We start from the raw sequence: 12,556 nt of genomic DNA on the forward strand, positions 1-12,556 counted from the left end.
AAATGTTACATGGCAAGACCTCACTCCTCAGCCAATGCATACCTCGGTGTCATAATACATGCATGGCATGCAGGACAAGGTATTTGGGGGTCAATGGCGTTTCATGACACGACGCAATTTTACACTCAAGGACCTGGTGTTGGATTTGAGGATGCGGTTCATTTCCTGACTTGCTATTGGTCAGGGGCTGAGGCTTATTGTGTGTGAACAAAATGTGACAGCCACCCATTAGCTCCTTTTTAAATATGTTGAAGACTCAAGACTAACGCTTTGCATTTCTTCACACACCACAAATGCTCGCAGGCAACGGTTCGGCTGTGGAGTGGAAAGAGAAGCTGACGATGCAGATACATTCGTCAGACAACTGATATTAATGGAGTTGAACATACAGAAGTGCTGGGCACATGGCTGATATTCAGATCAAACTGGTTTGCTCCTGCAGGCTCCATTGCAAAGGTGTCTGGTTTACAAGGCTTGGTGATGTAAGCAAGGGGCATTATATAAAAAGCATGGCATCTAGGGGACAAAACATGTTACCCACACATGCATGGTCCTCCATCATGCTCTAAAGAACAACCCGTCTTGTTATGGACAACAAAAGGGACTTACTGAGCCTCTGTCTGCAGTGAGGTTTTAAAGTCAACAGAGTCACTGTTTGTACATGAAGTCGTCTTTATTGTGACACAGAAATCTCAAATGCCGTCTGGTTCTTTACATCTGTATGTATAATACATTTTAGATGTTAAGTTTCCAATGTGCAGAGGTAAGACAGTAAAAGTTAAGTTAATGCAACCATAAATAATTGTAATAAATATCAAGTAAATGTACAGCACATTTTATCACAACCCCTCCTCATATGAATAAGTTCTTTATGTCACTCATGTAATTCCCCCGTGAGAGGAAGTAGAAGCAAGAGCGTCCCCAATAGCAGCGGCATATTAAACTTTCAAAAGAACAGAATCAAAACTTATGTCTCAGGCATGTCAACAATGCAATGTGTCACATATCAATTTTGTTGTGTTACTTGCTTTGATCAGGTCAAATGGTTTTACTCACACAAGAAAACATGCTGCACAATGAGCTGTAGAAAATGAATCCGTCAGAATGTGACAAGTGATTTATTTAAAAAAAAAAAAAAAAAAAAAAATTTTCAGACCACAACAAACTGGATATCCAACAGACATCGCATAGTTTGTTCTTTTTTTTGGAAATAATCTTTTCTTGGAAGAGTAGTGCAAACCAAAACAAAAAGTGAAACAGCACTGAATAAAAACTGGGCTCAAATCAAATCTATTTACATTTGCTTCCCTATTTTATACAGCTAAACATTTGGTTATGGTTATTTAAATAAATAAAAAAAAGAAAACTTGTTCTTCCATTAAAGATAACAATTACAAGGCAGAACTGAAGAGAACTTGCTGCCCCCTCCCCCCAACCACCACATGTATGAGTGTAGATTGTGTTTGTTGGGGAGTGGCTTGTTTCACATTCAGTAGCAAAAGCACACAAATAGGAGGGGCTGCTCATAAGAATATGATCTTCCTCCTGTCTCACAACACAACTCGTACTGCACGTCACCAAAGCAGCTTGTGGGCCTCCCTCAATAGTAGCATCAAGAGGACCACCATGATGCCAAAGCTACTCACAGATTAAAGAGAAATTAATTATTCTATTCTAATGATGGGGAAAGTTACTTGAATACTATCTCTTCAGAGTCAGAGAAAGATCAGTTCGGGTTTTATAGGCATATACATTTGTCCATTATTTTTTTGTAATCAGTAACTACATAATAGTCTGTACAACACTATTCGTCTTTCATACCTCACACCAACTGCAATATCTATGTTCACAGCTTCACTCGTGACAAAAAAAGGCTTTCATCTCAGTGTGAAGGCATGTTTCACATCCTCCCCCCCACTGATGTAACGCAGGAGGAGGCAGCTCGGGAACGCGTTTGCAGTTCGGATGGAAGGTTTTTCACATTTCGGCGCTACACTCCCAAACTGTATTACTGCACAGACATAAATTAGTGTAAGGTTGTATATTCATCAAAAAGATAAAGAGAGTGATCAATAACCAGTGTAATCGTTGTTTCACTCCTCAGTGCAACTAAAATAGATACTCATCAGACGTGTAGGAGTTTTGTGATGATCGTCCCTGATATCCTCAAAAACTGTGAAACAAACTAATCATAAAGACAACATCAAGGAAAAAGTCAGGGATTAACATGCAAAGCTACTCAAATCAAATAAACCTGACTTTAATCGAGCCGATCAGATCAGAGGAGAATCAGGAGAAGGCAGGCTGTAGGGTGCGGGTGAGTCAGGTAGCTTCGAGTTTCATGAAAGAGGTGGTGGGTGGGGGGTCAAGTCTTAGCCACTGAGCGGGTCCTCGCGGTAGTGGATGGCGTAGCGGAGTTTTTCCAGCATCACGTCTAAAGAGGTGTACTGAGGCAGTTTGACCATAAACATACAGGTCTCCACGCGGATGTAACGGCCATCTGGCTGACCTGCCATGTAGTAAAAGATGATACAACACAATCACCGACTGCACAATTTGAATAATCTGAAATTGCAATTACCCAACTACAGAATGTTGTGGTGCCCTGAGATACAAGTTCAATTTGTTTTGTGAACACGCAACAAAAACTGTTGTAACGTGTTTTGCTGTAATGAGGAGGAAATACTCCTCCATAAGCCTTTATGAAAATGTACATCGAATTTTTGCCACCTCAATTGAATGGCAATTTTGCTAACTCCTTTTGGTGTGAAGACCTTGGCCACAAATGGAATGATAGTTTGGAGTCACGCAAACAATTTTGTGTTTTCCATGAAAACTAACATAATTGCTCGAGGGTTTTCTAATCATCCATTAGCCTTCCAACCCAATTAGCAAACACAATGGACCATTAGAACACTGGCAGGATGGTTGCTGGAATTGGGCTTTTATACACCTATTGCATTAAAAAGCAGACGATTGCAGCTAGAAGAGTCATTTACCACATTAATAATGTACATAGTGTATTCCTGATTCGTTTAATGTTATCATCATTGAAAAAATAGCAATTTTATTTTAAAAATAAGGACATTTCTAAGTGACCCCAAACTTTTGAACGGTAGTCTAAATTGCTCCATTAATGCACTCCAAAGCATATCACGCAGCAACGACAGACAGTCACCATTACCTGCCGCTCCATCAGGAGGTGCAATCTTCATGGGGTACGGAGGGACGTGGGCGGTGTCGGGTCCTCCATCCTTGCACGGACAAGTGAAGGGGACGCGTTCCTGGTTGCAGGCAAACTTGATGAACTTGCAAAGCTCCTCCTGAGTGAACATCTCCAGAGCGTTCCAGAAAAACTCTATGTGCTGATCCGTCTCCATCAGACCCACTTGATACATGGTGTGAGCCTATCACAAAAAAGCAAGATGTCATAATAAATACAAACTACAACTGAGCCATGAAGATAACCAGGCTAATCTAGCGTGTAAGATTGGTAAACCTTGAGGAACTCGAGGTTAATGTAGGGCAAGCCACAGGTTCGCAGTTCCATCTCCAGTGGGCTGAGCATGGTGAGTAGTTGCAGGGGAATGATGGAGGCCAACCCTGCACGCACTGCTGTCATACACTCAACATTTTGCAGCTCCCTCAAACGAAGGCTCTGTACTGCCCGTGCGTACACATCTTTATTCTCCCAGCTATAAGCACAAGAACAATTCAGGATATAGACACTAATTACAGTATGGTGAGTTGAACTGTTCATTAAACATACAAAAAAGGCATCCCTCAACAATTACCTGACAGTGAGGTTCCGCCCTCCTTGACAAAGTTCCACCACCTCCCCAGTCATTGTGATGTAAGTAAAAGTACAGCAAGGCCTGCTGGGAGAGTCGGGGCTCTCGCCGGAATGGTGTTGGGAGGAAATCTCAGCACAAAGTGCCTCCAGCTCTGTATCATCGTTAACCTGCACAGCACAAACAGTTCAGATATTGAAATTGCGGCCAAGTTAACTTGACAAGAGGAAACTGGTAGAAATTAAGAGGACAGGTACTACTTGTTCTTACATTTTCAAACTTCTTGACATAGTTGTACGTGAGCATATCTGCTTCCTGTAGGTCCTGCTCTGGGTCGAGGGCCTCGCCCACTAGACCTTTCCAAAAGGAGCTGAGTAGGTCCAAAGGAAGGGGCATATCTGCACGGATGGCGATGCCCAGCAGCTGCCCAAAGAAGTGTAACAACTGCTCCTCCGCATAGCTGATTGGACATGGCGTCAAAATGTACTTCCCCTTGGCAAAAAAATTGAATAATTGCATTTTGTTGCATTGTGCTTGTGACGTGTAATGACAAAGTTGAAGCTAATCTAACAATGATTGTATGTTTGTTTGTTTACAACAGCAAAAGAAATAATCCAGCAGTCAGACAGTGGGAGTTATTACCTTGTTACGGTTGACTGCAGAACTCGGACAAGGCAGCAGCAGAGAAAGAGCTGAACTTTGTAACTCCTTGCATACCTGCCAAAGGAAGTGTCTGAAGGAACCACCTAGTCAGACACAAACATAGGTGCTGTAATCTGCTATACCCAGCGTCACACAATATATGCTGTAGGTAAAAAGTAGATTATCCTACTTGTGCCGTGAACTTCCTCCCCGGTGAAACGGATGTTGAAAGCGTAGGTTGGGTCACCGCCGCTGGCTAGTTTCACACAAAGCTGTGACGATGGCATGCAAGCTAGCTGGCGTGCAGCCTGGCAGAAGTACGTGTTTTCTGATGATCTAATCTCGCCTGCAGGACATCGAGAGGATTGCAGTAAAGATACGGTATAAAATTACAATATGAAGTTGTATAACTCGTTGAAACTAGTCTCTACCTCCCACAATCTCAAGAGGGTCCAATGTAATCTCTGGAGCTGCATGGTCTGCTGTTCGCTGTACTGTGGCATTCAGTACTCTGTTCATTACAGTGACCTTTGTGTCATAGTAAATCAGTCCTGTGAGGATATTAAAAAAAAAAAAAAAAGTGGTGAAAAGAAGACTTTTTGTGAGAAAAGGGCACATGGCTATGGATGAAACACGAAATGCTCCCATCTTTGTGATCTGCTACAAGTACTCACCTTTCGCCTCACATAACAAGGATGCAATGCTGTTCTGATAAGTGAACGTTTGTCTTAGCTCCACCAGAGGCAAGAAGAAACCCTCCAGGGTGTTGTTGAGCGACTGCAGTAGAGCGAAACGCAAGCGCAAGCTCTCTACAGACACATCTTCAAAACACACACATAAAAAATGTTTGAACTCCTTATTTACTTGATCAGTTGGAGAGTAAAGATACAGAGGTTGAAGTGTGTTACTAACTAAGCAGGCAGGCCACACGTGGGTCGACACAATCACTGGGCTCCAGGTAGACCTCATGGGGATGCAGTCTGGCTGGTGTAATAGCAAGGTGACGACACAGCCTATTGATGTACTGGACCAATGCAACATCCATTTCTAAAGTCCACTTCCTACTAGTCTTCTGGGCGTGCCGTGTGTCTATACAGGTGCACCTGATGAAGATAGACATAATCGTGGGTCTAAAAATGCATGTTTATAAAGTAAAGCAGGATACTTGCTTACGTTACCCTCCAAGAGACTGCGTGAATAAATACTGTGTGTATTTATAGACTACATATAGTATGTTCTGAGAAGCCAGCATGTGACAGGATGGCCATTACATCAGACACGGTGGTGTTAAGAGTGGTCTGACATTCCCAGGCTCACCTTTCAAAGTGGAGGTCATAGCCACATGCCAAAATTGCCCTCCAGACGCTACGGATGTCCTGCTTGGCTCGGTCGACTGCAAACCTATGGAAGCCCTCCAGTGTCAGGAACTTCTCTTCTGAGACTATAGAAAAGAAATGCGTGTCAGAGGCAGCATAGTATTTTCTAAAAAGCAACTGAAACACAAGGTCGCAAAATGATCATTGAATACATTTTCAGAAGCTGCATTTCAAAGTCAAACACTCAAATAAGATTCCTTCTGGGTGTGCAAAGTTTTGAGATCATATTTCTCTAGTCACAAGCAAAAATGTGTTTAACACCTGATATAAAGAACTGTAAGTTACAGAAAGTCTACAGAATGTTGCATGATGGGTATACGTGAAGTTATGCCTTATCACTGGTGTTGTAATGTGTTTCTACTACTGAAGAACCTTCAAGTTTTTTAGCGGGAGACTTTTCCACATCTTTCTCATCCGGTCTGGATTTCTCTGGAGATTTGGGTTTAAGGACGGTCTTTTTCTCACTCAGCGCAGTCCTAGCAGAACAATAAATTCCATTTTAAATTCATGAACAGATGTATGAATGTACCGATAAGCACTAATGAAGTAAATGCTCAGGGAAAAAAAAAACAAAAAGTACTTCATGCAATATCTTACCTCATACTGTTGAGAACAGACTTTTCCTTAGTGGGAGGTTTGGTGATCGGCCTCTTGGTACTTACTACCTTGCCTTGGTGCTGTTCTTTGCCTGCCTTGCTGTACTTGTTTTTATTGGGTTTGGCAATGCCATACTTTCTTAGAATCTGGGTGAAAACAAATGATTTTTTTTTACAAAGGTGATCAGATGCACAGACTTACTTGGAGGAATATTAACATTTGCGGTACAAATGTGGCTATACTTCAGATTTCAATGGCTAAACATATTTAAGATTGCCTACATACTGTATTTTACCTGAGTAAGTTGGTCTTCAAGTACTTTCTTAGGAGGCCGGACATTGGTAAAGAAGGTGTGCAGTAGGTTGCCAGGGGTCTGGGAGTTGATTTGCTCTTTGCTGAGGTAAATATCAGACACTTTCACAGGCTTGGCAGGTGTGAGGCTGAGCATTTGTTCCGAGTGCACACAACTCTTGAAAATATCCATAAGAACGTCTCGTGCTCCAGGAACAAGCTTGTCACCTTGGCAAATATATGTTTATAAATTACACAATGAGAAATGATGTTGGTAGAGCATAACTATTTTTGGGTCAAATACAAACCTCGAATGGACTTGTCAAGGAAATAGTCTTCGAGAGCAGAGCTGCCCTGAGTGTCAAACAGACTTTGGTTAACACTCGAGGCTGTGAGGATCTCCTCATTGGTCAACTCCATTAGCTCCTCTTCACCTTCCAGACTGGACAAACCTATTAGGTCACTGCTGTTAAAGAGACTGGCACGTATTTTTTCCACTTTGGCCCGAGAACGCACCTGAGATCAAAAACGGAAAAAGGAGAATTTAATACAGGTCAAACACCAAGACGGCATTACGGTCATAACACAAAGACATTTAATTCACCTCAATGACAGCGTAACCTTTGATCGGCCTCACCAGGACTGCATTGCTCTCCTGTGAAGTGACTGTGTGCATAGAGCCTCCATCTGACACTGATGGTGTCTCTGCACTATCCACAGGCTCCCCTAAGCTGCCAAGACTCCCTAGGCTTCCTGTGCTACAAAGAGAAGTATCTAGGCTCTCCTGACTAGAAACGGTCTGTGGTTCATGGGAACCCTGCTGGGGGTGGTTTCCAGCAGACGCTGCTGCGGCAGAGTTGACGGCCGGGACAGCTAATTGTTCCTGATCAACAGAAAGTTCACTGGCGGTGCGAGAGGAGCTGCAGATGGACGTCTGGCTGGTCGAAGCTGATGCGCTCACGCTTAAAGCTGGAGTGACGCTGCTGGAGCTGTCAGGACTCTCAGGGCCTCCGCTGTGGGGGAAGGGGCGCTCAGACTCACTGCTCACTTTGCAACCCTGGGGGCTTGTGACCCGAGCCCCCATTTTGGTTTTCTTGGGGTCCTCTTCCTGCAAAGGTATGAACACTTCATCTTTGAAAAGCCCTCCATGCGCATTGCAAGCCCGGCGGATGGCATTGCGAACCACTGACTCTTCCAGGTGTGTCGGAATACCCGAAAGCACCAACAGGCGGCTGTGTGCGGTGGGACCCACCAATGCCTGACAAGCATCTGTCACTGCATCACTTGTCACACTCAAGCCCTGGGGATCCTTATTTGCGAGATGTCGAAGAATCATCAGAAGAGTCAGGCAGCGGTGGAACCACAGCATGTCTTCAGGTTTACTACCTGCCATGTTCAGCAGGGCGCTGTCACTCTCTGACAAACGGGCACCTCCACTTCCCCTTTTACCGGAGACCACGGCAGCCACTGCAGCTGCTGCTCGCTCACGCTTCATTTTCACCTTCTTACGTTTGGACAGCAGGCTGGGACTCTGTGGTGTCTGGCCAGGGGATGAGGATGACGATGATGAGGAATCACTTAGGTTCGGGGCACTGGTGGAGGTCAGGGTTCCGACTGTGGAAGCTCCGACATTGAGAGGCAGAGTCACCTCTGCCACAGCGAGACAGACCTCCATCAGAGCATGAAAGTAGGTGGAGAACCGGCTCTGCTCTGCCGCTAGTGCCAAAGCAACCCCTCCAGATGAAGAGCCGCCAGCCCCGGCTCCTCCCGCGGTCCAGCCTTGAGTTTCACGATCGTAGAGCTTACGCAGTTCTGTCTGCAGGGCCATGAGTACGGCGAGGCATGGGTTAAGCAGCAGAGCGATAGAGCTGGACAAGCCAGAGGGGCTTTTACGCTGCTCCAAGTGGTGAATCTTTCGCAAGAGTTCAGCCAGCAAGTGAAAGATGAGTTCTTTGATGGAAGGAGCCAGATCTGTGGTCCAAAGTAAACCACCTAATTCGAAAAACACAAGCCAACACAGAAAGCATTCAGAGCTGGTTTATACACGACAATGTAAGCCTCTATGCAATAATGATGTAATTATATGGCTCAATTTAGCGGTTGATATTTTAAAATCTTCACATCCTTGGTGAAAAAATGTATGATTGTCTCCACTAAAAGGGGTTAAGCTTTGTGACTATCAGGAGTATGGTTTAGCACACACACATGAACTAGTTTCCAGGACTATTCGGACAGGTGGTTCACAAAATCTGAGCATGGATCTGCGTTTCAAATACGACACCTACCGAGCAGTTCTACCACTTGTAGCAGTACAGACGACGGCACTGTGTCCAGCTCATCTTCTGACCTCTCACTACGCTCTCCCAACTTCCATGTCAACAGCTGCTCAGCGAATGCCATGGCCAGAGGAAACTCCAGAGGCAAGGAATGTAGGACCAATACAGCACCAGGAGGGGGCGACACACCTAGAATCAAGAACAAAATCAGAACCAATGAATAATTTAACATGAATAACATACATAATTTAGTGAATACATACCCAACTTGATGTGCACTTTATCAGTGGGTATGATAACAGAGGGGTATTGGTTGGTGGTGGGCGGGGGAGTAAGGCCTGTGTTGGCAGGTGAGGCATCCAAAGGATAGCACATAGCTTCCATCAGATTAAGCTGGCCATTTCGACGCACTTTGTGACCCAGACCATACAGCATTACCCGTGCCCAAGGAGCTTTGTACAGGCTTGAGCTAATGGGGGGGGGGGGGGAAAGGGAAGGTTTCACATTTTTAACAGAGGATAATAGAAAAAAGGTTTTAAGTGATTTGCGGAGAAAAGAAAAATACAATGGCAGTTATCTCACTCTTTGCGGCAGCCAAGTTGGCTCTCTTTGCAAGATACGATCACAAATGCAGCTCCTGGAAAGCTGACGTCCATGCTCAATTTCGACTCGGTTACAGGGAACTCCTCTGATGTAAACTGCTCTGGTGCATGCTGTAAACAACACAAGTTCTCTTTTAACATTAGCCCAAATTGAATTGAAATTGAACCATTGACGGGCAGAGCAAACCTGGAGGAAACAGCAGATCTGTTTGGTTAGCTCAAGTAAGCTCTCCTCTCCTTGATGCAAGGCACGAGTGATGGCCACGGTCAGCCACTCCCGGATGGGTTGAGCATTGCCCTGGTAAAATAGATCTGTAGGAGAGCAGCTTTGGTCTTGGAGGTTATGAAGCACTGACTGGGCCAGGAGGATAGAACCAGAACTGATAGTGCCATCTGTAAGAAGATAAGCTATGATCAGGAAGAGGAGCTCATAGACAAGGGTGTACTTATTTCTACTATATTTTACCACTCACCAGGGAGGGGTGGAGCCAGCAGTTGATTGGACAAAAGTTGTAGATGTTCCAAGGTGATGTCTCGGATCGCAGGAATGTGGAAGAGACGAGTAAAGGTGTGGGGATTTTTCGGGGCATAGATGTTTAGTAGGGCCATTCTGCAGTACAAGCGAGCCAGTGCACTCTCACAGCGAAGTAGCTCCCTGAGAAGAATGGGGGAAAAGTAAACTCAATAAAAGGTAGCAGACATTTATATGCTAGTGAAGTAAAAACACACCTGTGAATCTGAATGTTGCTACTGTCTAGTGAGACTAAACCATTGGCCGCCGTACGTCGAGATCCAGCAGGTGGGCGTTCCAGAATTTCAATGGGGTACCAGTACCGTACCAGCACACCCTCACTGCGAAGGTAGGTTTCCACCTGCACGAGCTCATTCAGCTAGAAGAGAGGGAAGGAGGCGCGGCAAAGATTCAAGCAAAATTTGACTCGGTGTTGGCAGAAAGCATTCAAACATTTAGAATTACACTTACAGAGTCAACATCCAACACGACTCCATGCAAGCCAAAAGTCTTCAACATGCCCCGGATGGCAAACTTGGGCAGTGCTGTCCCACCTGTACTGCTGTTAGTATTGTTGCTGTCTGTACAGCGGATGACCACAGTCAAGCCTGAATAAAAAAATAAATAAAATAAAGCAGAATTAAAATAATAGTACATAATAGTAATAAAGAGTTTGAGAGCTTCATACCAGGTACGAGTCGTAATAATGTGTAGGTAACGCTACCTTTGCGAACTTTGTCAATAGTGAATTTGTTGGCCTCATCTTTGATATCTTCTATGGTGGGGAGGTATAGGTCTCGAGGAATGCCGCCATTTTCCTCATACAAGAACTCCACCGTCTGCCTTGCAATGTCTACCATGCCTGTTGTTATTTAAACACACCATAAGCTCAAGATTGCCAAATCTGTCCTGAGCTAATTCAACCTGTGTTTGACGTGACATATGTATTCTTCTTACCTAACTGCAGGGCTCCTTTAATTTGGTCCAGACCAGATTTCCTCTCAGCTTCATTACGGAATCTCCTTCGAATAGTGGGGAACACTTTGGTTTCCCAGGCCTTTACCAGCAAGGCGTAGTGGTCCTCCTAGGTTTTAAAAATGCAACAGTCAAATAAAGAAGGACAAGCAGTGACACTGTCACTAGATGATTAGGAGCTCACTCACCCTTGGGACATCATCATCATCCTCATCGTCACTCTCATCATCTGCAATGGGCGGAGGGTGTGGATCAGGCCCAGAAGTGACGAGGTTCTCATAGCTCAACTCCACCTTGTAATGGCTAGACAGGTCACAGTTGTATTCTAAGAGACAGAAAAGTAAAAGTTATATTAATATTGGCAGTCAAATGTCATTGAATGATTTCTATGAAAACAAACAGACATGCATACGTATTTAAATGTAGTAATACAAAAATATGTGTATATACGTTGCTGAGGGACTGCCACTGCTGCAATCCGACAGGGTGGTCCATGGGAGCCCGAGTCAGATGCGACGCTGGCGCCTGCATCATTATCACTATCTGAGGCCATGGCAAAGGGGAGCGCTTCAAAATTTGCACTTATTTCTTCTGCAAGGTCAATGCACAAGTCAGCAGCATTTCTGTGTGCTTGGCCTTCAGCGTAGGCAAAGGGACGGTTTCCAAAGTTGGCCCGAATCTTTGAATTCTATAAAACAATGTTTTTTGTTTTTTTTAAATCACACAAGATATTTGTTGTTGTTGAAAGACTTTTTACTTTAATCAGCATACCTTCTTTTGAATGTGAACCAAGGGCCACATTCCACCCGCCACTTCCTCAAGGATTGGACTGAGCCTTTGGCCACAATAGGTAAAGTAGACCCGTCCTTTCGGGGCTTGGCCGGGGGGTGGAGGTGTACCTTCTGAACGCTCCCAGCCAATTCCAGCCACATCACCTGTGTAAATGCAACATTACCACTTAAATTACTGTACAATAATTATACATCATTTTAAATGGTAATCATAACTTTGTAACTCCAGCAATTGAGAAAAATCTTATGATTATGAGAACATTTTGCTAAGAGAAATGTTGTGGAAAAATAAGATTCAAGCAAAACAAAAACATAAACCCTCTCACCAGGAAGGAGCGACACATCAAGCCTGACACTTTTCCACTGCAGCAGACTGGAGCCATTATAATGCACCGCCCTTCCATTACTGCCACAGAGAAATGGACAAACAGGTTAGAGTTGGAAGATACAAATGGATATCAAACAGCACTTTTACTGGAGCGAGGACAACATTATAAAACAAGATAAAAGTCTCCAGTGTGTAGAAAAGATCAACCTACTTGTGAAACAGACATGTGCCAACAGGGTTGGTCCATGCTCCATCTCTTTTTTCAGCCTCAGTGGCAAAACCAAAGGACACAATGGGGCCACTGTCCTCCTCAGAATCTCCATAGGAGATAACTTCTATCTCCCAGTAAAAAGAAGGTGCCTGTGAGGGTGTAAAA

General features: G+C 44.2%; 1 protein-coding gene across 3 annotated transcripts in view; it reads right to left on the reverse strand.

The window, feature by feature from the left end:
• Positions 1-648: 648 nt before the first annotated feature.
• LOC119126833 (probable E3 ubiquitin-protein ligase HECTD4) overlaps positions 649-12,556 on the reverse strand; it is a 29,580-nt gene continuing 17,672 nt past the window's right edge. For 2 of the 3 annotated variants that reach the window (XM_037258287.1, XM_037258286.1), the window contains 30 exons: positions 12,392-12,540; positions 12,179-12,258; positions 11,833-11,996; positions 11,512-11,749; positions 11,250-11,386; positions 11,044-11,170; positions 10,811-10,948; positions 10,558-10,694; positions 10,305-10,465; positions 10,049-10,230; positions 9,763-9,968; positions 9,556-9,686; positions 9,237-9,442; positions 8,983-9,162; positions 7,302-8,689; positions 7,006-7,213; positions 6,702-6,925; positions 6,407-6,552; positions 6,182-6,285; positions 5,751-5,874; positions 5,346-5,536; positions 5,108-5,254; positions 4,865-4,984; positions 4,624-4,779; positions 4,434-4,537; positions 4,062-4,283; positions 3,795-3,961; positions 3,500-3,695; positions 3,185-3,407; positions 2,373-2,509 (listed from right to left, as the gene is read on the reverse strand). In XM_037258287.1, coding sequence (XP_037114182.1) covers positions 2,373-2,509; positions 3,185-3,407; positions 3,500-3,695; positions 3,795-3,961; positions 4,062-4,283; positions 4,434-4,537; positions 4,624-4,779; positions 4,865-4,984; positions 5,108-5,254; positions 5,346-5,536; positions 5,751-5,874; positions 6,182-6,285; positions 6,407-6,552; positions 6,702-6,925; positions 7,006-7,213; positions 7,302-8,689; positions 8,983-9,162; positions 9,237-9,442; positions 9,556-9,686; positions 9,763-9,968; positions 10,049-10,230; positions 10,305-10,465; positions 10,558-10,694; positions 10,811-10,948; positions 11,044-11,170; positions 11,250-11,386; positions 11,512-11,749; positions 11,833-11,996; positions 12,179-12,258; positions 12,392-12,540 — 6,093 coding nt within the window. Of the gene's footprint in view, positions 2,510-3,184; positions 3,408-3,499; positions 3,696-3,794; positions 3,962-4,061; positions 4,284-4,433; positions 4,538-4,623; positions 4,780-4,864; positions 4,985-5,107; positions 5,255-5,345; positions 5,537-5,750; positions 5,875-6,181; positions 6,286-6,406; positions 6,553-6,701; positions 6,926-7,005; positions 7,214-7,301; positions 8,690-8,982; positions 9,163-9,236; positions 9,443-9,555; positions 9,687-9,762; positions 9,969-10,048; positions 10,231-10,304; positions 10,466-10,557; positions 10,695-10,810; positions 10,949-11,043; positions 11,171-11,249; positions 11,387-11,511; positions 11,750-11,832; positions 11,997-12,178; positions 12,259-12,391; positions 12,541-12,556 lie in introns of all 3 variants that reach the window. The other variant, XM_037258285.1, reaches the window with a different exon arrangement.

The sequence above is a fragment of the Syngnathus acus genome, chromosome 9 (assembly GCF_901709675.1).
Source record: "Syngnathus acus chromosome 9, fSynAcu1.2, whole genome shotgun sequence".
Lineage (NCBI taxonomy): Eukaryota > Metazoa > Chordata > Actinopteri > Syngnathiformes > Syngnathidae > Syngnathus > Syngnathus acus.